Here is a 27,149-nt window from a genome sequence, read left to right as displayed (position 1 = left end):
TCCTCCTCTTCTCCCCTCCTGGGACAGCAGCCACCTAGCCTGAAAGACTGGATGCTGGAGATGGAGAGTGATAAGAACCGGGCTGCCAGAGTCAGTCCTGCAGCCTCCTCCTCTCTGATTGGGTTGCAGTTTCCCAAGCCCTGTTTGTTCTGGAGATTAACTATGCTGGTTTCCTAATTGCTCGACAGCTATGTGGAGAATGGACGGGACCTGTAGCCTCCAACCCATAGCCACTGGGTGAGGGCAGGGTCAAGGGTACTCTCTCCCCACCCCCACCTCTGTCTCCTGTTTGACTATGTCGGATTCCTCTACCTTCTCTCCCGCCGTCCCTCTACATCTCCCCCTTTCTCCTGACACCCCCACCCCACTGACTCTCAGACTCTAAGTGGGTAATAGAACAGCCCAGTTCTTATTCACAGACCTCAATCCTAATCAGTCATCTGCTTGTCCTGGTCCCCTGCCAGAGGCCTGGAAATTCCCACACCCACTTTTCCTAAGCCACAGTCCAAGCGTTAGCCTCTCTGGTGACCCCCTTCCCAAATGCCCCCTTCCCTCTGGCTCTCCCCATCATGCTCAGTCCCTGGCATGCCCACAAGTGTAGAGGCCATCGGGAGAAGGAGGGCATGTGTGCGCATGTTTGTGTGTGACTCATTGGTCTCCCCTTCCCTTGTCTCTCATTCTAGCCACTCTTTGGCCCACTCAAACCTAGCCTGGGAGTGACCTGCCAACCTCCTGAGTTGCCTTCCCTCCTGCTCCCATCAAGAAACTCAGTCCCTCCCCAACCCCAGCTTCTATCTCGCCCCTTGCCACTCCTATTCTGATCAGTTTGGGAAAAGTCTGGCCACTGTTTTTGCTTTCTTTGTTCCCATCACCCAGCAGTTTCTGGAAACATCACCCAAGTTTCCACCTAACAGTAGAGCCAGAGGTAGGCCACTTCCTCCCTTACCCAGGATCCTGGTGGGGGATCCCCATTGCCACCCCCAAACTCCTGCCTCCTTACATAGCAACCAAAGGAGGGCAGGCTTGGACAGTTCTCCCTCTCCTGACCCTCCCTCTGAGCATGTGCCTGTGTCTCTGTCCCTCTCTCTGTGCTGTGTCTCTCCATGCCTGTGAATGTGAGTGTGTATGTGTGTGTGTGTGTGTGTCTCCTTGGGATGCAGGAAAAGAAAAGGGAGAGAGAAGGAGTGAGAAGAAGAAGGAGGCTGAGCTCAGATGGTGTCATTAAGAGATATTAATGCCCCTCATCAAGGCATATTAATAAACATTATGTGCCACTCGCGTGGTACACGCTGGGTGAGTGCAGACCCAGCAGGATGGGCCCATGTTCACAGCCCAATAACCTCCAAGCCCACAGCAGATCCATTAGCCTCATGAGGCTGACCCTGCCAGGAGCCTTCTTGGGCCTGTCACAGCAAAACGGAGCCTGTCGGATGGGTTCCAAGGGCCCGGGGGGAGTGGGAGCCCTCCCTCCCACCTCGGCTGCCCCCACCCTGCCCCCTCCCCAAGCAGCCGCCAAGCCCCTCTCCTTCCACCGAGTAAGCCTTCATTCCAGATATCAGACGGGGAGGGGGCACAGTACTGACCCTTACCCCTGGCCAGCACTGTGGGACTCTAGAATAGTCCATTTCCTAATTTTATCTTCACAACATCTCTGTAGGGCAGCCAGGGCAGATAGCAGCAACAGCGCCAGGCAAGGAAACCCAGGTACTGAGAGATTAAGTTCTTGCGCAGTTGCTGAGCTCATTGGCAATGGCATTGGGTGGCCGTCCAGTTGCTCTTAAGGATGGTGGGTCCATAGCAGAGTCGGTAACAGAGCAGGACTGCTTTTAACTGATGGCACCATTTCCCTAGTTTGATGGGTGCCAGAGACCAGGATGCAAAGCATGACTTCTTAGGCCTGGCAACAAAGCCTCAGCCCTCCAAGTTGGGGGGGGGGGGGGTGTCTCCCCAGGGTCACTGCGTCTAAGGCGGGAATTTTCTGGAACTCGGTGACCAGAGTAAGCTAACTCACGGAGGGAGACTGGCCCAATGCTTGCCACCTTGTAGACCCACCACAAGAGCTGGCGCCCCTTACTTTGTGTTGTGATGCTCCATAAATCTTAAACTATTGGCCCTTCAGGGAATTTGAGCAGGTAGGAGCCTGAATGGTCCATTTCTTCCCTTGTTCTTAAACATTGCAATCTAGTTCTAGTAGGGTGCAAAATTGGTATTCATTGTGACAACCACAGTGGCGTTGAAAATGACGTCTGTATTTTCCATGTAATCTGCTTAGGAAGACAAGAGCTAAGGTTTCGACAAGATTGCTATCCAAAATACTTAAGATGAAAAGAGTTTGGGACGTAAAGATGTAAGATTCAAGGTATCAGGGAATGCATGTGTGAAGATTACCCAATTCCCTACATCTTCCCAAATAAACGAGCATTCCAGCAACCTGTTGTTGAGATTGAAAGCTTCAGGTTTTGTTCCACTTAACTGGAAATGACAATCCTTCATCTAAATGACACCAAGACATATACAAGTACGGTCAACAAGTCAACTCATGATATTTGTTTCAACCTATCTTGATATTATTGATATTTCTTGTCTATTTCTAAGTGGAATAGGTTTAATAAGGACACACATTGTTTTGTTTATTTCTTTTTTTCCTCCCCACCCACCCCCTAACTCTACCCCTGAGGTACAGGTAATTCCAAGGCAGATAAGGGTCAAAGAGGGACCTGCAATCTCCTGTGATTCAAACCCCTCTTTGAGCTTTAGGGACTGAAAATAATTTACGCAAGTTTCCCCAAGCAGGAGGTCCCCAAGAGCAGAGAACCAGGGGCTCAAAGCTGGCATCCATCTGTATGACATGATGCTTTGGGAACGAAATGCAAGAAGGAATCCCTCATGTTCTTTATTCGTGTTATTTATACATGGTATGATGCAGGGGATTGTTTTTCTTTCTAGTGCTTTCTGTATTTGAAAAAAACTCCAAAATGAACAAATAAGATTTTTATGACCTGCAAAAAATGTAAATTTACTTTTTATAGAAGGGAAGCATTTAGGTTTGGGAGCCCAAGAGTCACCTGCATCCTGTTCAGACCTGAAGCTGAGCAGTGGCCCAAATCAAAGCCTGGCTGCCCCCAGATTCTTTCTTAACCAGAGAGGCACTCTTCCAGTCTGTTCAATGTCCCTCGTGGGACATGGTTGCTGAGCGTTTGGGAAGACAGAAAAGCCTTGCCTGGGTCTGTGGACCCAAGGTTTAGGTTGCTAATAGCTTTGATTCTCAGAAATCATAAGCATTGCCTACCAGTCCTTTCAAGCCTGACTCCAGCCTGCATTTCCAACCTTATCTCACACCTCTTCCAGATGTGCATGCTTGGTTCTGGCTTCAGCAGACAGCTAAGTCATTTGAAATCCTTTTACAGTTTCCTCAACTTCAGCTGCCCATCCCCTCCCCTATCTTGTCCATTTGAAAACTGAAAAACTCCTACATATCCCTCAAGGCCCAGATACAGCATAGTCTCCTTTCAGTAGCTTTGCCTGATCACTGCTCCCAAGCAGCTACATCTTTCTTCATCTCTGCTCCTCCAGAATTTCACATAGACCTCGATTACTTAGGCCTCTTGTAGAGTTATTTCTTTGTTGGTTTATCTGCCCCAAATAGAGCATGGGCTTCCCCACCCCATGAATGATGACATGTTCGTACTTTTGTCTCCAGCATGGTCTTTTGTTCATTTATTAATTCATTCATTTATCTGGCTGTCTAGCCAGCCATCATTCCTCAGGGCCAACTCAGTGCTAGACACATCACATGCAGGTGCAACTTACTTGGGAACCATAAGGTCCGGAACAAAGGGACTGGACAGCCTGTACTTTCCAAGCTACACACAAACATGACCTTGGCCTTGGAAATCCTATTTCTTAATGCTGCATTATGGAGTGTGGCACAGCTCCGGGTGAAGTTCTTCCCATCCTGGGCAATTACTTGATCCAAGAAGCAAAGCATCTCTTCTCAGCCACACCCTCCCCCACCCTGTTTTGGCATCGGGACACCCAAGAAAGTAATTAGCTCCAGATTTGAAGCCAAACTGGGAATCAAAACCTGGGGGCCCTGTTGCCAATCTGTGTCAAGATACGAGGATCTGCCCATCAGTCTTGGCATATTCTAAAAACGGCATTTACCATGCCATGCCCACTGCCCATGAAGGTGCCAGGAAAAGGTCTATCAGGTCTCTGATGTTGACACTTCTTTCAGGGAAACTGGTGCACAAAATAATTGACCATCCTGCACCCTGGAGCCCAGAAGCACTCAATTCCCAAGAGGGCTCATGTCTGTACCTCTTTCTTACCGCTTCCCACAGATTTCATTCCACCCACCTCAGTGCTGTCCCTCCTTTCCTCAGCCCCAGGGCAAAAGAGCAGGCCATAGGGTTAACTGACTTGCAACCTTTCCCTTTGAGTGCACCAGTCCCCTTGGCTGGGTTTTCTCCAGGCTGGCACGGGGAGGCCTGGCAGCCATAGCCCCTGGGGATCTCAGAGCCTGGGAGCTGTCAGTCACCTTCCACTCACTTACCCTTTGGTAATTGCAGAATACACAGATTGCTGGGTAGCACTTTCCAATCCTTTGCCTTTTCCTGGATCCTTTGCCACTTGGCAGCTTGCAGGCAGCTGTGCAAAACAGTAAGGAGCTTTCTTGTTTGGTGCCAGTGTCAGAAAGCTTGAAACTCTTTAAATTTTCCCTTTTATCCATTGTCCCCCCAAGTGCTCTGTTTTGCTCATTTCTCCCTCCCCCTCCTTACTTTCTAGATACCTTTCAGTAGCTACCATTTCAAGTTAGAGACCCTTCTGATGCCCTCATACACACGTACACACACACACACAGATCAAAAAGTGAAGCTACCCACTTTGGGGTTGGTAGCAAGGAAGGAGAAGTGATTGATTCCTCCTGTCCAAATGGGAAGAGGTGGGTAAATAGATTAAATCATCTTGCATGCACTGGAGGTAATGTGCTGCTGACCCTCTCTCTGGAGGTCAGCAAGCCTGAGTACCTGGGGCCTTCCCAACCGCCCAGGTGGGCGGGTAATTGGCTGTAGGTAATCGAAGGAGAATGAAGAAATTGGACCAGCCTCCCTGCTGGGACAATAGCTGAGCAAGGCCCCTACCCCACCCACCAGACCTCACAAACGAAATCTAGACACTGAGTCTCAAAGAGCCCTTACCTAAGGGATCCCCCCAGGTAGGGGAGGAACAGCTCTGGACCCTCAGTTCTATGAAAAGGCTATCAAATACAGCTCTCTGACATCCCCCTTCCCCCATGGGGACAATGAACAAAGGATAGAGGTGATTTTCATTTAACATATGCCTATTTGACACCTACACTTTTAGACTAGGCTTCCCCAAAAGCAGAGCCCGAGACAAGGATTCTAGAACAAGTTGTTTATTTTCAAGCTGACATAAGGAAACACCCTTAAGTGAATGGGTAAGTGAGACCGGAAAGACAAGGCAACCAATAAAGCGTTCGTTATCAGACAAGTTCCACGGTGGATGCCTTGAGTGAGCATGAAACAGGCTTCTCAGAGTCATCTCAGCCAAGGGGCGAGGAGCTGGCACACGTACACACCAACTCCCATCAGTCCTGGGTGAAGGACTGATGCCAGGGCGGTGTCAACACCCCAGCGTCTCCAGCCTGCTGCACAAGTGACAAAGCAGAGTCTGGGGTCAAAGAAGACCCCACGGCCTAGGGAAGCAGATTGGAAATGCAGCTGCCACTTCGGTGGCGGCGAAGGGGTGGGCCGGAGCCCTGACAAAGTCCACTACACCTACTGTGGGCAAAGCATCCTGATGAGCTGCAGAGACAGGAGACAGTCCCTGCCCCTGGAAAGCTGGCAGGCCTCCCCTTGATTCCCCCTGTCAAATGGGGATAAGGATGCCTGCCTTTGCTATGGACTGACGGCTGTGAGATCAAGCAGTGGGGCAGTGCTCTGGGAAATAAATGCTAAAGCTCATTTCGAATGTCAAATGACAGTGGGGAGGCAGACCCCTGGCCTCCAGCACTGTGCTCTTTACTTCACCTGAGACAAATCAATCAGGAAGAGTCTGGGGAGACCATCTAGACCACCTTGATCCGGGAGGAGAGTTGCCATAACACTCGGTCCAGCCCAACTTTTCTTAAGAACCTCACGTGCCAACCTGGTTTGACAGAGAAGTAGTGGACTCGGAGAGGCTGGAAAGGAAATCTCGTGTTCTATAAACCCAAAGCGTCCTTCAGATCGCTCACAGCGTAGAGCTCCTTCTCTGCGATTAGAATAATTTGTACCTATCCCCATTCCACATGGTCATGAATTTTTCCCGTGCCCTACACACACACACACACACACACACACACACACACATGCACGCACGCACGCACACTGGAGATCAGCTTCTAAGATATAAAGAGGGTCTCTTCTTCTTATAGCCTGAGGATTTAAGGGTCTTACTGGGCAAAACTTCCACCTCCTCCTCCCCATGCTAGGCAGGTATGGGTATTGGACTCTCCATTCCCAGAAGATGCTGATAAGAAAAAGTGTTTCTTTCCCAAGGTCCAGTTCCTGACCCTCAGAAGGGCCCCTGCTGTGTGGGCACATCCCCAGGCCCCTCAGATGCTCCTGGCCGGGCACGCTGATATCCTGAGAGCCTGTGCTTTCCAGTGTTCTCGGGGATCAGAAACCTGACTATTTCTATGCTGTTTTATTTTCTGTAATTATTTCCTTTTTTAAACCTTAGCATTTAGACAAGTTCCTTTGGAAAATGTCAGCCTGTCTCAGCTATAGCAAGGAAAAGGAGGCTTGGTCTAAGCTGGGGCCGGTCTTAAAGAAGAGCAAGCACACCTGGACGCTGGGGTGGGGGTGGGGGTGGGGGACCAGGCAGGTGGAGGCAGCTGGCTCCGAGCGGGGGAGGCCGGGGTGTGGACGAGCTTTCAGCAGTGCCCCCCTCACCTCCTGCAGGCTCTACCCCCTAGAGTTCTTCTCTGCCTGGGCTTGACAGGTGTGTGGTCAGTCATTCCTCAGATGCTGGGGTCATCCAGCACCTGCAGGCACCCCCCACCCTCCCCCTCAGTTCAGGCTGTGCGCTGGGCAAGCGACTTGGCCCCCTCTCCCCTCCTGAAATGCCCCTGAATTCCATCCAGCTTTCTAGGGTGATGACGGGCTAAGCATGCTATTCTAACCCATGAAGATATTCGGGGCAGAGCTGAGGTTTTCCGGTGGGGAGGAGGGAGATAGCCATTTCCCCTGCAGCCCCGACCCTCCGTAACATCTGCGTGCTTCACAGCGGTTTCTACCTCCCCAAGGAATGAGGGACGGTCACGCTGTCATGGAGAAGGCACAGGACCACGCTGAGACTCAAAGTTGTGGCACCTGATCCTGGCTGTGCTGGTCACTAAGGCCACTTCCTCTGCCACCGTCCCCCTCTGCTGACAGTGCTCTGCCTAAGTAGCCGAACCTCTTTGGAGCTCAATTGCCTCACCTTGTGAATTGAGTTTTCTAAGGCCTCTACCAGGCGTCTGATTCTATGGTAGACATTTTAGTCCCTAGCCCCCCTCCCCCATCAGCCCCTACCTCTACCCGCAGGACAGACCAAGGAGAAAAAATGTACAGCCTAAGGGAACTTAGCCAGTCCTTAAACCAGCTGGACCAAGTAATAGTCACCTGAAGTAGGTGACCACGTGGTACGTGGGGACCCTTCTGCCACCAGGTCCTTCCCCACTCTTCCTTCCAGCAAGGACCAGCGTCTGTACGCATGCCCGGCTCACAGGTCCCCCCCGCAGCTGCCTCGGCTGAGCTGAGAGTCAGCCCGGCTGGGCAAGGCAAGGCAAGGCAGGCAGGCAGGGCCAGGTGGCTTTACTCAATGAGTCCAACCCGAGGACTTGCATGCACGCTGCCAAGTTGGCCTCGGTTGCTGAGAACAGAGTGAAAGGGTGGGGAAAGAGAGTCTCCCCACCCCAATCAACCACAGAATCAGACTTTCCATACTGCCCTGGGCAAACCAACTCCCTGACCTTACCGGCCCCAAGCTCCCACCCTCACCCCAGCCCTGCACTTACACACAGCAGAGAGAAGCCTGTTTCTCACTCTGGGTGGGACCCAAGCCTGTGGGGAATTGGGGGGGGGAAACAGGCAGCTTAGTTTGCTATTGTTTTGCTTCAACAAACCTCTGGCTAGGCTGGCTGGGAAAGGAATGAGGGGGCGGCTGGGGAGCGGGGAGCAGGGCAGGCTGGGCTGGGCTCCCCTGGGCTCGGCCCCCCCCCCCCCACCGACCTCTCCGTCTCCACTGGGGCCAGGAGAGGAGCTGTTCTGGGGAGAGTGGCTGCGGGCCGCGGGTCCTTACCTCCTCTGGGAAGAGATAGACTTTGAGGGGGCAGGGGCCACTGGAAGGGAAGGAAGTGGGGTCACACCTGTACATGCTCTGCCTCCTTCCTGGTGTCCCTGCACCCCAGGCCCTGGTTGCACCTGGGCCTCGTGCCAGCCCTGGATGATGCAAGGCCCAAAATTGGGGGAGTCAGTGGATCATGTTGAGAGAGGAGCCAGGCAGGGCAGGACTGCACACCACCAGGTCCAGGGCACTGAATTTGGAGGCTGCCTGGAGGTTCCTGAGCAGAAAAGATGGGGCTGGAGAGGGTGGAAGGAGTTAGTTAAAGGAAAAGGTCTCCCCTGGGGTGGGATGAAGAGATCAAAGTGGGAAGGGGCTCATGGTGGAGGGTCCGCTCTTCTACATCTGCCTCTTCTCCCACCAAAGGCCACCCAGACCTGTGGGGAGGAGCCTGCGGAGAGAGGGGCGTCCTGGCCACCGAGGACGTGGTGAGACCAGCACGTGGACAAGCCACATCCTAAAGGGTGGTCGGGTGGGTTATGGAATGAGGGAATGGGCCTTAAGTTTTTGTAAGATGTAAACCACAAGCTAGAGGTTGGTTCACTTTAGAGTTTCTGAAAATGCTCTGGCGAACACAGAGAGGAAATCTCACCTTCCCCTCCCCCCACTCTTCCACAACCTCTCAGGCTGGGACTCTGCACTGCTCCAGCCCCAAACCCCCTCTACCACCAGAAGCACCCAAGGCTCTGCGACGTTGCAGGAGCAGGGGCTGGACTGAGAAGGTGGAAAGGCAGCCAAAGCACAGTTAGGTGTTGGCAGACTCAATTAAGAGCCACGCTAATCACCATCATTAAGGCTATAAAATCCCACACTTAGGGGCCGCAGGGCTCCCTGGCCTGTCCCGGGGCCCCGAGCTGTGGCACAGACCCAGGGGCCCAGCCCCGATCCCTTTCATCTGAGCATCTCCCAGGTCCGGCACAAACAATAATTAGCACCCGCCCCCGGGATCACCTCATTATCCCACAGGCAGCGAGCACTGAGCCGAGAGGGGAAGGGAGGGAAAGGAAGGGAAGGAGGGAAACTGAGGCTGTCCCAGTGGCCAGAAATCTGCCTGCGGGTTGTGGGCTGAGTCAACTCAAGGCTGGGAAAGAATCTCGCTCAGAATCAGCCTCTTCCCACCCCTCCTCTCCCCTCTGGTTGTTCAGCTGGCCACCAGCTTCATGTTCTGAAGACTCCAAAGCAAGCTGTGTCCTCCCTCCTGAGAGGCTGGGCCGACATGGCGAGCCTTGGAGAACGCCAGCCCCTCCCTGAGTGCTGACCAGGCACCCAGCCTGTGAGTTGCATCCTGTGCCCAGGTGCAGGCTGCAGCTGGTGAGCATGGGATGGTCCTTCAGAAAATGTCCTCTCTGGATTCCCCGGAGGTCAGGCGTCCATCCCTCTCCACCCGGCCATCCTCAGGGATGTCTGTGTCTCTGCCCAGGCCCCCTGAGCCGCCTATCCCATGCTCCCCCAGCCCTGTTCCAGCAGCTGCTCCCGGGTGTAGCTGTACATCTGCCTCCTCTTCCTCCTTCTCCCCCAGAGAGAGAGACAACTCATCAGAAACCGCTTAGACTAGAGTGTGATGGCTAAGGACTCTTGCTAGCCCAGCAATGACTCACGCCCATGTCTGTCTCTTATTTCAGGGCACTGATATGAAGAAAGGGAAGATTCAGGGCCAGTTATTAACAAGTAAGTAAGACCCCCCCCCAGCACCCCCTTCCCGAGCTAAGGTTGGGTCACGTGTGCCTCCAGCCCCCTGGAGCTAATCACAAGAATCACAATGATAGAGCTTATTATTAATGACCCGTCCACTTTACTGACTACCAGCGACGTGCAAAGCACTGATCCGAGCATTCGCTTGTAGTAGCCGATAGAATCTACACAACTGCCTTTTAAGTTAGTTGCGATCAATATCTCCATTTTAAAGAGAAGGAAACTGAAACGCAGGTGGGCTTGTCCCTTGTCCCCGGGGCCAGCAGGGAAGTGCAAGCAAGCTGACCGGAGCTGCATCCCTAACCACGGAGCCGGGGCGGCCGCATGCCTGGCGAAACTGGGGAGGGGGCTGCGGGAGGGGACACGCATCACTTCCTCTCCTCCGCCAGCTTCTCTCTACTCACCTGCCTCCAGCCCCATAATATGGCTGCATAGACCTCCCTTTTCTCAGATGCCCTCTCCTTCCCACCCCAGTCCTCGCCACCAGCTCCCCTCCGTCTGAGAACCCCGCCCGGGGAGGAAGCCCTCAACTCCACTGGGCAGGAATGCTCAGGTGGCCAAGCAATGTAGACTTTGGCGCCAGAATGGCCTGGGTTCAAGCCCCAACTGCGCCACTTAACGTCTGCCTGACTGAACCTCTCAGACCCTCAGTCTCCTCATCTATATAAATGGAGATAATACCCACCTTGCTAAGTTGTGGTGAGGATTAATGAGATGTCATGAGGGAAAGCACTTAGCCCAGTGCCCACCCAGAGAAGATGCTGAGCACGTCTGCACCCCTACCCTTCCCTCCAATCCCTAACAGCTCTTCTCTTGGAGGGAGAATTCTTCAGTACAGTCCTGGTGACAGGGGTAAAATCTCCATCTCCCCTGAGGACAAACTCCCAATCACATAGTCCCAGGGAGTTCTAAATTCAGGCTCAGCCACACGGAATTTACAGTCATCCATCTGTAGGCAGCGTGGGACATCCCATCCTCAAGGGCACTCACCAGCCCAAAGTCGGCCTGGTCACAGCTGCCCTCCACACATCCAAGCACACCAAGAGACGCTCCAGCACCCACCAATGCTCAGAAGTCTTTTCAATGCTGAAGGTATTTGTGGGAAACACTGACTTACCTGTATTTGCACACACATGACACGTCTTCTAATACACACTAGTGCCCTGGTACCCCAGCCACAGCAATTCACACGGATCCCAGCACAGCCTGCACAGTTCTCACTCTGAACACACACACACACACACACACACACATCAGATCTACAAACCAACAGCTCAGAGAGAGATGAATTATCAGGAATTCCCCTGGCTGTTGCGTGCTGGAGGCCCTGGTGGCCGGAAGGGTCCCTGAGGAACACTTCCCACAGCTTGGAACAGCCAGTTGCTTTTTTGTTTAATGATCAGAAGGTGAGAGGGAGCCGTCCATAAAGTATGCAAACTCCTTCCCACCAGCATCTCACTGCACTCAGTCCCCAGGCACCCAAGAAAATTCTTGGCTCTGGCCTGACTCTCCTCCTTGGAAAAGGAGATGAAGAGAGGGGGAGGGGAGGGGAAGTGGCACAGCGTTTTTGGAAATAGACCCAGCTTGAAAAGCCCAGTCACAGCAGGCAAAACCCTGGGGACACACATAGACTTGGAGGAGGGATAAGGGCTATCCCCAGACTACTCGTCCCCCTGGAGAACACCTGCCTCCTAGGGGGAGAGCCAAGAGTAGGGAGGTCAGCCTTCCCCTCCAGAAAGGCCCGAGTGAGCTCCCCATTGCCCCAACACCCACAGCCTACAGCTCCCATCATCAAACCTTTGAACCGAGTCCCACCCACCCCCATAACCATTTCCAGATCCTCTGGACCCAGCCAAAAAACTTGGATTCTTTGGGGGATTGAGTACATAAGAAAATGCTGAAAAAAATAAATTAAAACACACTGCCAAATTCACATAGACACACAGAGGAAGATGGGTTTCTGTTGAAGCAGGAAATCCATCAGGGTAGACCAAAGTGAAAAAGAGAGTAGACCCAACACCCATGGCCCAGAAAGGCCTAAGAGCCATGGCGGGTATGAAGAGCTTCAAGCCAGCCCGGAGCGTCTTCTCTTGGACCTACCCCACTACCACCACCACCAGGACCACAAAATATATATGTGTATTTCTTAAATGAAGAGACTGGAGATGAGATCCTGCCACATATAAATCTAAATTGTTTGCAGTGGGTAAGCCCTCCTCTGGGGCCCCAGCAGGGTCAGCAGGGAACCAGGGAAAGACAGAATCAGCATTTTCCCTGGTTAGAGGAGCCAGGAGGACCTACTGTAGGTGGGTACAGGATGGAAAAGCCAACACTTTTCTCTTTTGCCCCACAGCCTACCAGCCTCCCTCTCCCCCAGAGCAAACTGGCTTCCATCGGTACCAGTTCTTCGTCTACCTTCAGGAAGAAAAGGCCATCTCTCTCCTTTCCAAAGAAAACAAAAGCCGAGGTAAGGCATTTCAATCCTCACGTTGCAGATGAGCTGAATTCTGGGGTAGAATGGGATACTACACGCATTAATGGGGCAGTTGGGACCTTGATTCCCTGGGATCACAGGGCACTGTCGCTTGGGAGTGAAATGGAATGGGTGGGTATCCCAGAGAAGATGTTGGCATCCAATGTGGTCTCTCCAGAGAAATAAGTCCCAGAGACAAAGATGGTGACTTTAGCTGAGTGGGTCAGTGTATAAGTCAGGGTCTCAAAGGAAACAATGGGAGCTCAGGAAGGGAAGTATCTCCCCTGCAGCCTCAGATGGCATGTGTAGGCAGCTTCCCCCGACATCTCCGCAGGTAATTGTACCCTATAATTGAGTCTGATCTGGGCAAAAGGGCCTTGGAATGCCACCCTGCCGGTCTGTCCACATTGACTGCTAATTGCTGTCTGCCAGTGCCATCTCCTAGTACCATTTCCTGCTCACAGGTGGGGCAAAGACTTCCCCAGCCACAACCGCTCCATTAGCTTTTCTGAGCAGCCCTCCTCAGACTCTGGAAAGGACCCTTCCCCAGAGCTTTCTAATGGCTAACCCAGCCCAGTTGGCCTCAGCCCTCCTGCCACCAGGGCCAGGGAGCAGGAGGTGCTGTGGGCACCTGGGCACTCGCTGCAAGGCCGCAAGTGACTCACCTGAGCCCATGTGAGCCATGCCCCTTCTCTGAGCCTTTGATTTCTCTTCAGGAACATGGGAAATAAAGTAATCTCTGTGCACTCTTTCACCTCCCTAATTTTCAGGAAGGGAAGATAATGTAGAAAGAACAAATAACAACTTGAGAGTGCAAAGGGTACATCCCCCTGGCTGGCAGGAAGATGAGAAGGTGGGTGGGTGCCTTCAGCCATTTCCCCTCATCCAGTGACCCTGACCAACCTCCACCCACTCGGAAGCCAGTGACGGTATTGTTACAACCCCAGATGCCCGAGGCCCCAGATGAGCGGCACGTGGAGCCCAAAAAAGGTCCTGGTTGAGTGATGGAACCCTTCAGGCTGTGGGCTGTGCAGGAGCCGCCAATCACAGGGGCCCCATGCCACCCTGGAAGCAGAGTTAGCACAGCGCTTTCACTGGTGAACCCTGCCCGGTGCCCACAGCACCCAGCACCTTTGCTATCCATAATCCATTAAAAAGGTTTTGCCAAACACACACTTTTAAGTTTGGCTAGAAAGAAGAGAGAAGGAAAGAAAATATGATTTCCTGGGTTGAGGTCTGTCTCTCCAGCTCTCTGGAGACATCTCCCAGGACGTCAGGGAGCACCATCCACCAATCCAAGCACCGTGATGGCTGGGGGCTGACCACTAGTACCTCAGACCTCGATGTTCCCCCACACATAGGATTCTCCTAAAATAAAATCATGCCTCCAAGTTCCACCGGTAAACTTCAGGTTTACAATGCTTATCCTTGTAGTGATAAGGCTCAGAAAAGAGGCACCTGAAGGATAGATGAAGAGGGAAGGAGGAGCAGTGAAAAGGCAATGGAAAGGCAGGCTGTGTACACCCAAAATATTTACCAACTCTGCCATGGCTGGGGGCCCTTGGGCATCTTCTTCTCCAGAAAACATGGTGGCCTGAGTGCCCAGCAAAGCCTGATCTGCTTTCCCTATGATTCAGGAGGCAAAGATGAGCAGGCTGGAGACACATCAGGTCTGAAAACCACTATTGGCACCTCTGAATCTTTTCCACCACCACGATCTCCTGTGCATCCCTGACCCCACCTTTCACCTATTTGAAAACTGAAAAATTGAAATTGTACCTGGGGAGAGTCCTTTTGGCTTCTGTGCTGCTATGCCTGCTGGCAGAAATGGAGGTGGGGAAATTTTCCCCCCAGATGAAAGATCTGGCCAGGTTCTGGTTCCACTACCAAACACCAACTGCATGCTCCATAGTGCGCCAGAGGCTTCAGAGAGGGCATCGCAGGATGGCACAGAAATTTTCCCTGCCCTCAAGAAGTTTACAGTCCATTTTGGAAGCAATTAAATAACAATGCTGAGCAGCTTGTAACTGAACAGGTAATTGTGTGATTCTGGATGAAAGTACAACTGGCAGTCATGTGAACTTAGGAATAGATTCCTCCCCGTTTTAAGGCTCCCTCCAGGATAACACACCCTCTTCAGCCAGGGACGGAGCAATGGTATTTTACTGCAGGGTGAGGAAATCTTGACTTCTGCTCTCTGACTAGTGATTTGACTTTCAGGCAAACCAATAAAACTCTCTGGGCCACAGGTTCCTCATCTAGGAAATGAAGTGTTGGATTTAGATGATCTGTAAATCTCTATGCCTCTGAGGCTATGTGGAGGAGGTGGGACATGAGCTGGGCCCTCGGAGAAGGAAGACATTCTGAAGAAACCACAAAGGCAAAGGTTTTTTTAAAAAACTAAGAAGCACCCCTTGTGAGAAGGCAACAATGGAGAGGAAAGGAAAAAACAGAGGAAGGTTGCAGAGTCCTTGAAATCCAGGCAGAGGTGTGCCATTGATGAATAGACTATGGGGAGCCAATAGAGATTCTTGACTAGAGACATAATCAACCAAAGCCTCTCTTTAAATGTGACTAACCTGGAGTGGTGGACAGAACTGACCAGAGATACAAGAGAGAGAAGATAGGAAGCTACAAGGTTCATTGAGGCATGAGGCAGGGAGGGCCTGGCCCTGCATGGATGAGGCCAGGGGTGAATGCACAAGAAGAAGCAGCAGCCCTTGCACAATGGGAGAACTCCAGAGGACTAGTGATCTCTAAAGCACCTGAGCAGTGCTTGGGGACTTATAGAACCCCAGACGGGGGAAGCCCCTAGGAGGCCGGGGCAGGGAGCCCTGCCAATGAACACAGGCCCCCAGAGGTCTTTGGTCTACTTGAGTGGGAAGGTATCCATGGAGGGACGGTGTATGGTGTAACCAGCCCCTTGTATCCCCTGGGTGACCAGGCAGGTACAGCGTCTATGGATTGGGTGGGAAAAGGTTAAGTGTACAGGAGCAATAGCAGAGCAGCATCTATCAAGAATAGTTAACTTGACACAGCCATGTTCAGGTCTCTTCCCTCATTGGGCCTTAGTTTCCTCAGATTAAATGAGAGCCTTAGAATGACAGTGGAGCTTGGGATAATTCTAGTTTAACTTTCCATGACTGTGTCATGGGTCGTTCAAAGCCAAGGGGTGAAATTCTCTGCAGGATTCCTCTCTGCACTCTGATTTGATCAAGAATGAGGGTGAAAAAGACTTTATTGCAGTATGAGGAAATCTTGAAGTCCAAACTCTAGTTGTAGGTCTTTGGACAAGCCACCAAACACTTCAAATTTCTCAAATTTCTCCTTCAAGACAAGGGGTTGAACTACTTGGTCTATAATCTCATGACCCTCACATTTCCTCCCAACCTATCAAGCACTCCTTACCTCAAGTTCTGTCAGACAAATGCAGAAAACAGCTAAGCAGGCTGGACTCACTAGGCCAAACCCAGACACCTCTGGGTAGAAGAATTTGATCAGAATCATGGCCACAAAGACTACTGCAAGGATCCTGCAGGCAGGTTAGACGACCTTGCATCTAGTTTATAAAATCTTGCCTTCCCACTCCACTTCTCCTGCCTCTGCATAGCTCCTTCCTCTCTGTACTGTTTTTCCCACTGGCTTAGTTTCCTAGGCTGCTATAACAAATTACCACACATTGGGTAGCTTAAAACAACAGATATTTATTCTATCACAGTCCAGTAGGCCAGAAATACAAAATCAGGGAGTCAGCATGGTTGATTCCTTCCAGGGACCCTGAGAGAGACTCATCCTATGCCTCTCTCCCAGCTTCTGGTGGTTGCCAGCCATTCTTGGCATTCCTTGGCTTGTAGCTGCATCACTTCAATGTCTGTCCCCATTGTCACATGGTCTGCTTCCTTTAAATGTGTTTCCATGTGTTCTCTCCTATTTTTATAAGGACATGAGTCATTGAGCTTGGGGCCCACCATAATCCAGCATGACCTTATTTTAACTGAACTAGTTATATCTTCAAAGACCCTATTTCCAACTAACATCACATTCTGAGGTTCCAGGTGATTAGTGGTGTTGGATGAAAGGCAGAATTTATAATTGATGAGCTGGGATACTTAGCTGAAGACATTTCCCAACTAAATGTGGAAAATGCACCCTGGTCTCTCCTTGTAGCTTATAGTAAAGCACAACAAGAAAGGGATAAGCTGGGAACTGAATTCTTGGGTTCAAAGAGAGCAGAAATTGAGGGATGGGGGGAAGAATATGGAACCCTTGATACTGTGTCAGACTTTGGGCACACCCAAATCAATAGGCCATGCCCTCGATCCTGAGGCATACTCTTGTGGAGTTTATGTAGGTAGCAGAGAAGCTTAGACTCTTATGTAGGTATGCCTAAGAGTCACTTCTGGAGGACCTCTTTTGTTGCTCAGATGTAGCCTCACTCTCTCTAAGCCCATATCTGCAAGTGAAATCATTGCCCTCCCCTCTACGTGAGACATGACATCTAGGGGTGAAAGTCTCCCTGGTGACATAGCAGATGATTTCCAGGGATGAATCCAGCCCTGGCACCATGGGATCCACAATTCCATCCTGACAAAAAGGGGGAAAATAGAGTTCAAATAGAGTTGAGAGGCTACTCTGGAGGTTGCTCTTATGCAAGCTTCAGTTAGACTTTGCTACCTATCATAACATGTCAAACCCCAACCAGGATCATTCCAGCCAATCCTAAAGAATGCCTAGGACAATATATAAGATTCCACAATGGTTCCATGCACTAGAGTAACTTTCCAGAAACATACAACCTCCAGATGGGTCCCTGTTCCAGATAAATCCTGAAACCTAGAGGGCCCAGCCTCTCCAGAACATCAGATAATTCCATCTCCCTACCCCAAATTCTTAACAGACCCTTCCAATATGAAAAAGTTAGAATGGCCATAGCCCAAACATCCCTAAAGAGAAGGATGGAAAGATCAAAGGCGATGGTGGAGTTATACAGTGAAGATAGGATTTAACAAATAAATATGAATGCTGAATCATTAAATTGATATCCCTTTTAGTCTCCAGTATTTTAGAGCAGCTAGAAGTAAAAACCTAAAATTGTGGAATTGTACCCCCTGTCAAACTCTGAAATATGTTCTATAACTAATTGTGGTGCTGTGCTTTGAAATTTATTGCTTTTTTTGTATATATGTTATTTTTCACAAAAACAAAAGAAAGAAAAAAAGTTGACTGTAATGATAAAAAAAAAATTTAAGCCTTCTAGCATCTTATATTCTGGAGCAGCTAGAAGGAAAAATCTGAGTGGATCATACGGTAGCCCATGACAAAGTCTTGGATCTGTTCTGTAACTACTTGTTCAAGAGTGCCTTGAAAACTATTGCTTTTCTATTTCTTTGCTTTGTATATATGTTATACTATACAATAAAAAAAGTTAAAAAAAAAAAAAAAAAAAAGAGAGAGAGAGCAGAAATTGATGGTCTGGAAAATTCTGGGCTTCCAGAAAGTGAGACCCCAGAGAATAGTGCCCCACATGAAGATTTAACAAAACACAGAACCAATCAGCCATGTCAGGACAAGCCAATATTGGAGATGGTGTTATCCAGAAAAGATTTGTGTACGGTCCTATTGTCTGATGGCTTTGATCCCTGTATGCTACATACTAAACCAACACATTTTTTTATAAGATCTGTATAAATGGAGCCACCACCAGACTGGACTAAAAGGGACAGATTGAAGGGGACAAAAATGACTTCAAAGGCAGAATTAAGCTAAGGTCTGAAGCCAAGAAATCTCAGACCAGAAGAACAGAACCACCCATCCACGTGAAAGGGTGAGTTTGCCCTGGAGGCAGAGGGCAGGCATAAAAGTGTTGCCACCTCAGGCTCAGAGGGAGCACAGTCCCTAGGGATTGGGGGAGCCTTGCCTCCACCTCACTGTTTTTGAGGGGATCAAGCATGTGCCCTGGAGATGGAAGAGAGTCCAGGTGCTGCCCAGATGCTTGGAGAGGGTGGAACCAAGATAAAGGTGGTCTCCCAAAGCCCCCTAATGTTGCAACCCTCATCCCAGTGTTTGGAGAGAACAGGGCCACTGCATAAGCCCTTGGAAAGGGTAGAACTTCCACTCTCTCAAGCCCCAATGATAAGTGACTCCCAGACTTTGAGATCTAATGGAGTTTGCCCTGTAGGTTTTTGGAATGGTTTCGGTCTGGTGACCCCTGTTTTTGTTTCGATTTCTCCCTATGGAGATGGAAATGTTTACCCTATGACTGTCCCTCCTTTGTATATTGGCAGCAGATAATTTGTTCTAAGCTTTACAGGTTCATAGCCAGAGGAGAATTTTTGCCTTAGGACAGACTATACCTTTAACTGACTTTGATGAGATTTTGTACTATTTTTGAGTTGGTATTGTATTTGTATTGTTACTGAAATGGTTTAAGCCTTTTGTGATATTGTGATGGAATGAATGTATTTTGTATATAGAAAGAGCATGTCTTTTGAGGATCCAGAGGGTGGAATGTGCTGGTCTGAAACTGATATGTACCCTAGAAAGGCTGTGTTCTTTTAATCCTAATCCAATCATGTGGGGGCAGATCAATTTAGGGTGTTTCCATGGAGATGTAACCCACCCAATTGTAAGTGTGTCCTTTTGATTAGATGGAGATGTGACTCCACCCATTTAAGAAGGGTCTTAATTAATTTGCTGGAGACTTTAAAAGAGTTTACACAGAGAGCAGTGAGTATAGATTCTTGGAGAGCCAACATAGATACAGATATTTGGAGATGCAGAGGAAAAATGCCAAAAGAATGCACAGGATCTGCAAGAGTCATTTGAAACCAGAAGCCATGAGAAGAGCCCAGCAGACGTTGCCCTGTGCCTTCTCATGAGATGCTAAGCATGCCATAACCCAGAGCTTTGCCCCAGAGAAGCTAAGTGAGGGCCTGAAGATGCCCAGAGAGGAAGCCACTGGCATCAGAAACACAAAGTAATGAACCGGGAACAAGGACCTTAGATGCCAGCCACATGCCTTCCTATGTGACAGACATTGGTCTTTCTTTGGAGTCAAGATATCTTTCTCTGGGTGCCTTAGTTTGGATGTTTTTAAAGCCTTAAAACTGTAAACTTGTAACTTAATAAATCCCCTTTATAAAAGCTGATCCATTTCTGGCATATGGCATTCCAGCAGCATTAGCAAACTAAAACACAGATGGACATGAATTTTTGAAGGACTTTATTTAACACTACACACACCATCCTCTCATGACCACCCACGTCTTCTGTATTCATTCAGGCAATCCTAGATGCCTTGTGTGTGCAAAGCACCATTCTAGGTGCTGTGGATACAAAAGTGAGCCAGATGGACACTGTCCCTGCTTTCACAGTGGTATGACATCACCACAGCATAGCTCTTTGGATAACTGAAGCTCTCGGAGAAAACCAGGGGAGAGAAGGAGGGAGATATTCAAATACTCAAACATGACTATGTCCTGAGTGAGGAACAATGGCAGGGAAGAACTTGGAAGCTGAAAGAGATTAAAGACTGGTGCCCTCTGGCAAGGGCTCACACAGTTTCACTGACATTTGTCCCAAAAGCCACATTTTGCCTTCCAAGATTTGGAGCTGGCCTTATCTTAGGCCTATAATACACTGGACTTCCACCCTGTGCCTTCAAGCAAACTCCTCTCTCACACCTCTAATCCCCCATGCCCAACATCCAGGATCCGGCCTCTTGACTCACCCATCAGTTTCATGATGGTTTCACTACACATTTTCCCCACAGCAGCCTTGGCTTTGTCATCTAAACTTGGTGTTGTAGATTCCAGAGGAACCAACTTGATGCCAACAAGGGGGCCATTTCTGAAGAGGATTCACACATATAGCATTAATTCACACTTCACGCCATATATCCCTCCTCACCTCACACTGCCAGGATGCTCACTAGCTCCTACTTTATCATCCATGCCCACCACTCTTACCAAACAACCAATCTGCCCGCCAGTGTGTGCATGCCAATTGTCCCCTGCCTCCAAACCTGGAACACCTTCCCCACTTCAGAACCCACTCCCAGCCTATTGCCTCCGAGAAGTTCTTCAAAATAACCCCAGAGGGCTGTTTTCCATCAGTCAGACCTACCCCTGCCCTCTCCTGTTAGTGCTGATATCTTTTTATACATTCACATTGCATTTTGCTGATTTACTTAGTCATCTGCTTTTATCTCTTTTGATTTACTAAATCAGCTTTCATTTGCCTCGGTCTTACTTCCAACATGTGACTATAAATTCCTGGAGAGAAGAGGCCACCTCTGTCTTATGTTTCCTTCTTCCCACCTGTTACTGTGTTGCGGACTTTCAATCAATGAGTGTGTTTGTGTTTGGGATACACCCGTGTATCCACATTCACAAGCCATTCACACACAGAGACCTGCACATTCTCACACCCCCACGTTCATAAACACACCCCATCGACTTCCTCTAACATCTGAAAAGGCAACCACCTCTGTGTGCACCATGCCCACAAAGGATAATTTCCACATCCACCTCCTCCCTATCCCGACACCACACAGGAGTGCTGCTAGCACCCAGCCTCTCCACCAGCCAATCCTGCCCTCCCCGACCTCCTTCTCCACTGAGCCTCACCCAGCAGCGTGCCATGGGCAGGGAGGCCCCTTTGGCAAATGAGGAAAACCCAGGCCCAAAAAAGCAGCATGCTTGACCACGGGTCCAGTGTCAACAGCAGATTCACTTTCTTCTGACTTCTGGGGCGGGATCCTTTGCACCTGTCACAAGCGCACCAACGTTCTCTCTGTCCCTGCAGGGACTACTGGACTTCTGAGCCCTGGGGTATATGCGTGTATGGGGAGGTGGGGAACCATCCCACTGCCGCAGGGCCTCCTTGGCCAGCAGTCACACCTTCACGGTCCTCTTCCCAGGAAAGGGCTGTGGCCGAGCGCTGCGTGGAGATTAAAGCTCTGCAGGAACTGTGGTCTGTGCTGTGCCACACCTTAGCCACCTCACCCAAAGGTGTCACGAGCTGGCCTGGCATGCCTCTCACGAGTGAGCGGGGGAAGTCCCTCTCTGCCCCGCAAGATGACATGCTGCGGCCGGCTGCAAGCCCAGGATAGGTCCCCACAGCCACAGCAGCTAACGGGGCCCTGCAAGGCCAGGGGCACTGCCTCACAGGAGCAGCTTGGGGACCACAGAGAGAAATCCTGTTGCAAAATGGATGGGGGGAGCAGGAAAACAGTCCTTGAAATTAGGGGGTCAGACAGCTGTAATCCATGCCCCACAAGCTTCTGGGCCTTCTGAATCCAGCATGTCCAGGGTGGACCCACGCACCCCATGGGGTCAGAGAGGAGGCACGGGCCACCTAGTGGAGTTGAAGTCTGGATTGTGGCATCCGAACGCCTGCAGGACACCAGAGGGGGTTAAGTCTAGGGGCACAGGGGGGAAATGTTTTAAAGCATGGGGGCCACAGGTATGAGGGCGGCAGAGCTCCAAGCAGAATCAGCAGTAGGATGCTTTGAAGTGAAAGGACTGAGGCTGAAAGGAATTCAAGGAACTTTACCAGGCCAGGCGGCAGGGAGGCAAAAGCATGTGATGTAGGGAAACGTGGAGGAAAGAGGCGCAAGAGGAGGGGGCAGGGCTTCCCAGGCACCTCAGTCTGCGCCTGCCTGAAGTCCAACTCCAGCCTGCAGGCTGCCCTTTGCCCCTCACTCCAGCGCGCGCGCGCACACACACACACACACACACACAGACATGCACACACACAGACATGCACGCACACACACAGACGCATGCACACACACACACGCACACACACACACATACACACAGACATGCACGCACAAAGCCCACTATGAGACAGCCTTTCCTGCTCCCTGCCGAGCCCTCCCACCGTGGCTTGCCTGGCTAGGCCACAGGATCCCCAGGCCCAGCCCCCGCGTCGCTGTGTGTGCTCCTGGAAGGCGGCTGTGTGCCCCCGCCTGCCTGGCGCAGCAGGAAGGACTGGGGGGCTTGGCAACCCTCCAAACGGGGCCCTCCTGGGCAGCCCTCAGACAGAACTGCCTGGAATCTCCTCTGGCCCCAGGCAGACCTCTTCAAGAAACATGTCCCAGGCAAGCCAAGCATCAACACCCAAAGCAATCTTCACGGACTGGAGGAAAAAAAGGCAGACAATTCCCAAATTTCACCCCAAACTCCAACCAACCGTCACCAGTTCCAAATACTAGAATTGTTCACTGGAAGCTAAATTGACAGCTTGGCGTTTCCCTGCCTCGGCCTCCCTGGCCCCCACCCCACCCCCAGCTTACGGAAGGAGACTTACGGGATAATTAGGAATTGGGCTCGCACCCTCCAGCTCTCCTGGGTTCTCTTCTCCAGGGCAGAGGGGGGTCAGCCCTCCCCACACCCCCACCCCGGGAGCTCCACCTGGCCTCCCCACCCTCTCCATCCCGCCAAACTGATCCGCTCTACCTCAGGCCTCTCAAGTCAGCAGATCAGCCACTCAGCAAATATGCTACCGGAGTAATTGGATGTGATGGAACCAGGGCTTTTCAGCTCCTGAGTGGAAGTCTCTGGATGTCATTTAATGGCACAAAAACTAAAAGGCTCAGGCCTCCCGCCTACCACCACCAGGACACCATTAATCTCAGAGAACGGCGTCAGCTCTTCCGTCCCCTCCACCAGCACTGCGACGAGCCAGAAAATTACAGACCTGAGCCAGGCTCTCTGTGGGACAGTTATTAGGCTGGAGGTGATTTTTTTTTACTCTTCTTCAGGGCCACTGTCCCCTGAAAAGAAGCAGCGGTGCCCCTACAAGGGGGAGAGTAGAGCGAGGCCAGGGAAGAGGGTGGCAGCCCTTCGTTAGACCCAGCTCACCTCCTTGTGGGGACAGGGCAGCTCGGAGCAAGGTGCGCCAGTAGAGAGTGCCCTGGGCAGGAGGCTCAAGCAACTCAGCTTCAGAGGTGGCCACAAGCAAGGACTTGACCTGAGCTGGGGCGGGACCCTCCACCACCTTATTCTCCAGCTCACGTGAACCGGGCCAGGCTGGAGGGGCTTCAGGGTCAGCTGAGGACCAAATGACAAGTGTCCCTTGGTTAGAGCAGGGACATGCAGGCAGCCACTGTCCTAAGCTGTCTGGGAATCCCTAAGAGTGGGCCTCCTGGAGGCTTCCAGGGGCATCCATGGGCTGGAACCCTAACTGCCAGGGCAGAGCACTAGTGTCTGGTGTTAATTACCTTGTATTATTATTATATTGTAGAGGGGAGCGGTTGGGCTGGATAAAGCCGCTCCCTCACATGCCTAGCAGAGTCCCAGGAAGGCAGCTGTCAGTGTTAAGGAGACCCTGCACTCCAGGGACTGAGACTCCCCCCTGCTCAGAGCTTCCACATCCTAGCGAAGGAGCTGTCCACCCATGCTTCACAAAAGCACTGGGAGTGGAGCTGGGCTAGGTGTACTATCACTTTCTCTGGGTCTTGCATGCCTGTTTAACCCTAAAAGTCTCAATGGAGCTGTCTGGTTGCATGTAATAACCCCACCCCACTCCCCACCCCTGCACCCCTCCCAACCAGTGGTGAACCAGCCACACACATTTGAGAAGCTGGGGGTGGAGAGACTAACTGTCAAGATGTGCCCCAGGGCCATTCTCAAGCATTCCAGACTTTGCAATCCCTAGAACTAAAGCTCAGAGGATTATTCTATGAAAGGTTGGGTCTGGGGCTCCTCTCCCAGCAGTTGAAGATACAGGTCATTCGTTTCTTGCCCCAGGGTCCAGCATAAGGTCATGCACACAGTGGTGGCTTTGCAAAGCTGACCTTCCTCTCACCTGGGCCCAGGCCTGGGGCATCTCCCACCCTGCTGGGCAGCGGCTCTGAGCTACTCTGTCATCATGACCATCTGCCATATTGCAATGAACAATAAGTGGGCGAATGACCTCTAGGCACGGCTGTCGTATAGGGTCATGCAGAGTGGGAACTGCGCCCCCTAGGGTTGTGCAGGGGCTAACCTATACATCATACGCAGCTCCCCCCGCTCTAAGGAGGACCGGGCCTCTGTGTTCCACCCTCTGGGTCACTCTGGGGACAATCGACTGCTCCCTCACCCTCCCACACAGACCTCAGACACCGCCCACCTGCTTTCTCCCTCCAGAGGTCTCAGATAACAAAGGCCTTTGAACTCAACCCAGCACCCCTGCCCTTGTCCCAGGAAGAGGCCATCCTGGGCGGGCCCAGGGTCCATGTCCAGTGGCCTGAGCATAACCAGCCCATCGCCCTCTTCCTGCATGGCAGGAACCTCGCTCCAGCTCAGGGAACAGAGCAGTGCCATTCAGGATGGGACTTTCCTCCAAGCAGTGACCACAGAAGCCACAGCCTCCTAGCTCCCCATCTCTCGCCAAACACCCCTGAGGGCCTGACTCACCCCTCTTCATTCTAGAACTTGCACAGGGTCAGTTCCTCTAGCCCTCTGTGACAGGAAATGGGGGTGGGGGTGAGGAGTCACGGCCAAGCCGGGGAGAGGAGGAGGCAGGAGGCCAGCAGGAGGCTGCGCGGTGCTAGGCTGGCTGGGGCAGGGCAGGGCCTGGGTTAAGGAGCCACCCCAGAAACCCAAGAACCACGGGGCTGTCAGAAATGTGCATGGAAAGTTGCTGTGAGGTCCCCAGGGCCCTATAAACTCATTCAAGAGATGTTTCCCCAGCTAGGAGAGGACAGAGCAGGCTGAGAGAGGGGAGGGAAGTCTCCCTCAGGGTGGCAGGGGATTTCTTTCTGACAACTTGCCTCTGATCTCGTGATGGGTTTCAATTCCCTCCTTGCTACCCAGACTCCTTCCTGCCTACTCAGGGGGAAGGCCCCCCTGTTCCCATGCCTGCCACATACCAGTTCACCCATAAGCCCTATCACACACACACACACACACACACACACACACTTTCCCAGGGGGGCAGGCACCTATGGCCAGAAAGGACTGGAGGGAACTTGAAAAGGCCCCTTCTCCCATCCCGGTCCCGAGGACACTCCCTAAGCAATGCCTGAGAAGTTGCCGCCTCTTGTGCCTCTGTTGGCCACCTGGGAAATGGAGATTAGTTCTCCCTATGCAGGACGGTCATGTGGATTAAGTGAATTCATGTATGTAGGGCTCCTAGAAGAGCGCCTGGCATGTAGTAAGCACCAGGTTTGTTGTTGTTGTCATTTTCATTATTATTTTATTATTATTTCATTTCTTTGGATTAAAAATTATCCTCTCCTCAAGAACATATTTGAAATGCAAACAGTCGCCGGGTAGGGGGGAAAGTTGAGTGACCCAACGGTCTTGCTTTCTTCATTGTTAGAAATTTGAGTGGTGGGTGCAGACAGGAACAACAGGTGGGGAAATGGGTGGCCTGCGAGTCTCAGGCAAGGCTCTGAGAGGAATTTTCAGCCACCAGCTCCTCGCCCTATTCTCTGTGGGTGTCAGAGATGACTCTTCTTTACTTGTCTGCAGCCTATCGGCCACTGCCTAGCTCTGCACTGGGCAACATCTGTCCCGGGCATTCTCTCCACCCAGGAAGTCTTGCCAGATTTAATAACCAAAACCAAACCAAACACGAGGCCCTGTGAAATTGAAATTTCAGATGAACAACTAAATTTTTTTTTAGTATAAGTATGCTCCCTGAAATAGTTGAGACATACTAACACTACGAAACTATTTGTTGTTTATCTGAAATTCAAACTTAATTGGGCGGCCTTTATTGTATCTGGCCATAATATGGCCGGGGTGCCTGAGGCCCAGGATTTCAGAAACAGGAGCATGGGAAAACGCCTCTGGCCACTTCCCTCAAGCTCTTCCCGGTGCCCGGGGCTGTGCCCTCCCTGCACAGCCACTAAGCTTGTTGACATTTGCCCCAGAGGATGTGTCTCCCCCCACACCCCTGTTTTCTGCCTTTGAGGAGGGGCAGAACCTCGCCGCTGACCGCCCCACTCTTTGCTGCCTTTCCATGATCCAGGGGTCCCGGTGCAGGGAGAAGAGGTCCCAGCTGTAATCCCTGCCCCTCTACCTCTGCTGCAGCCAGGGAAGGAGCCCCGTTGCACTGGGCTTCCTGGGACGAGGGGAGGAGGTGTTAAGGGTTTTGTGGAGGAGACTAAAAAAATGACCCAGAGGTTTCTGCTAATCTCTGACCCAGCAGCTGGGGTGACCTGGTGTGAAGAAGCAGCCTCAGTCCTGAAGTCAGGAGAGCCTGCAAATAAAGGAAGGTGGGCAGAGGCCAGGGGGCATTTCCTTTCTGCATATGGATGAGAAGGCAGAGTTATGCTAAATAAAGGGCACTGGGGTAGGAGACCAAGAGGCTGTCCCTTAAGTCAGAAGAAATCTTAGTTCAGCTAGACATACTGAAAGTGGCCTCTTGCCCTATTGTCCTCCAAGGAGCAGGCAACACAGAAATGTATGCCACCTCCCAAATGCTCTCCTAATGCCCAGCAGTCTGCCTCTGTAGCTGGGAGCCAGCAGGCACCCTGCTCCCCATGGCCTGGTGGCCAAGGTCATGACCCGCTGCCCCCACTCATGCAGAGCTGGCCTATCTCTCAGCTCCCTGCTGGCTCTCAAGTCCAGGGTTCCCTCTTGCTATTTTTCTG

General features: G+C 51.4%; 1 protein-coding gene across 2 annotated transcripts in view; it reads left to right on the top strand.

Moving 5' to 3' along the window:
* PEBP4 (phosphatidylethanolamine binding protein 4) overlaps window positions 1-27,149 on the top strand; it is a 217,628-nt gene that overhangs the window by 190,189 nt on the left and 290 nt on the right. For both annotated transcript variants that reach the window (XM_077152773.1, XM_077152774.1), the window contains 2 exons: window positions 10,014-10,059; window positions 12,437-12,550. In XM_077152773.1, the coding sequence (XP_077008888.1) occupies window positions 10,014-10,059; window positions 12,437-12,550 (160 nt within the window). The remainder of the gene's footprint in view (window positions 1-10,013; window positions 10,060-12,436; window positions 12,551-27,149) is intronic.

Source organism: Tamandua tetradactyla, chromosome 3, assembly GCF_023851605.1.
Source record: "Tamandua tetradactyla isolate mTamTet1 chromosome 3, mTamTet1.pri, whole genome shotgun sequence".
Lineage (NCBI taxonomy): Eukaryota > Metazoa > Chordata > Mammalia > Pilosa > Myrmecophagidae > Tamandua > Tamandua tetradactyla.
This window is presented reverse-complemented; position numbering and strand designations above follow the sequence as displayed.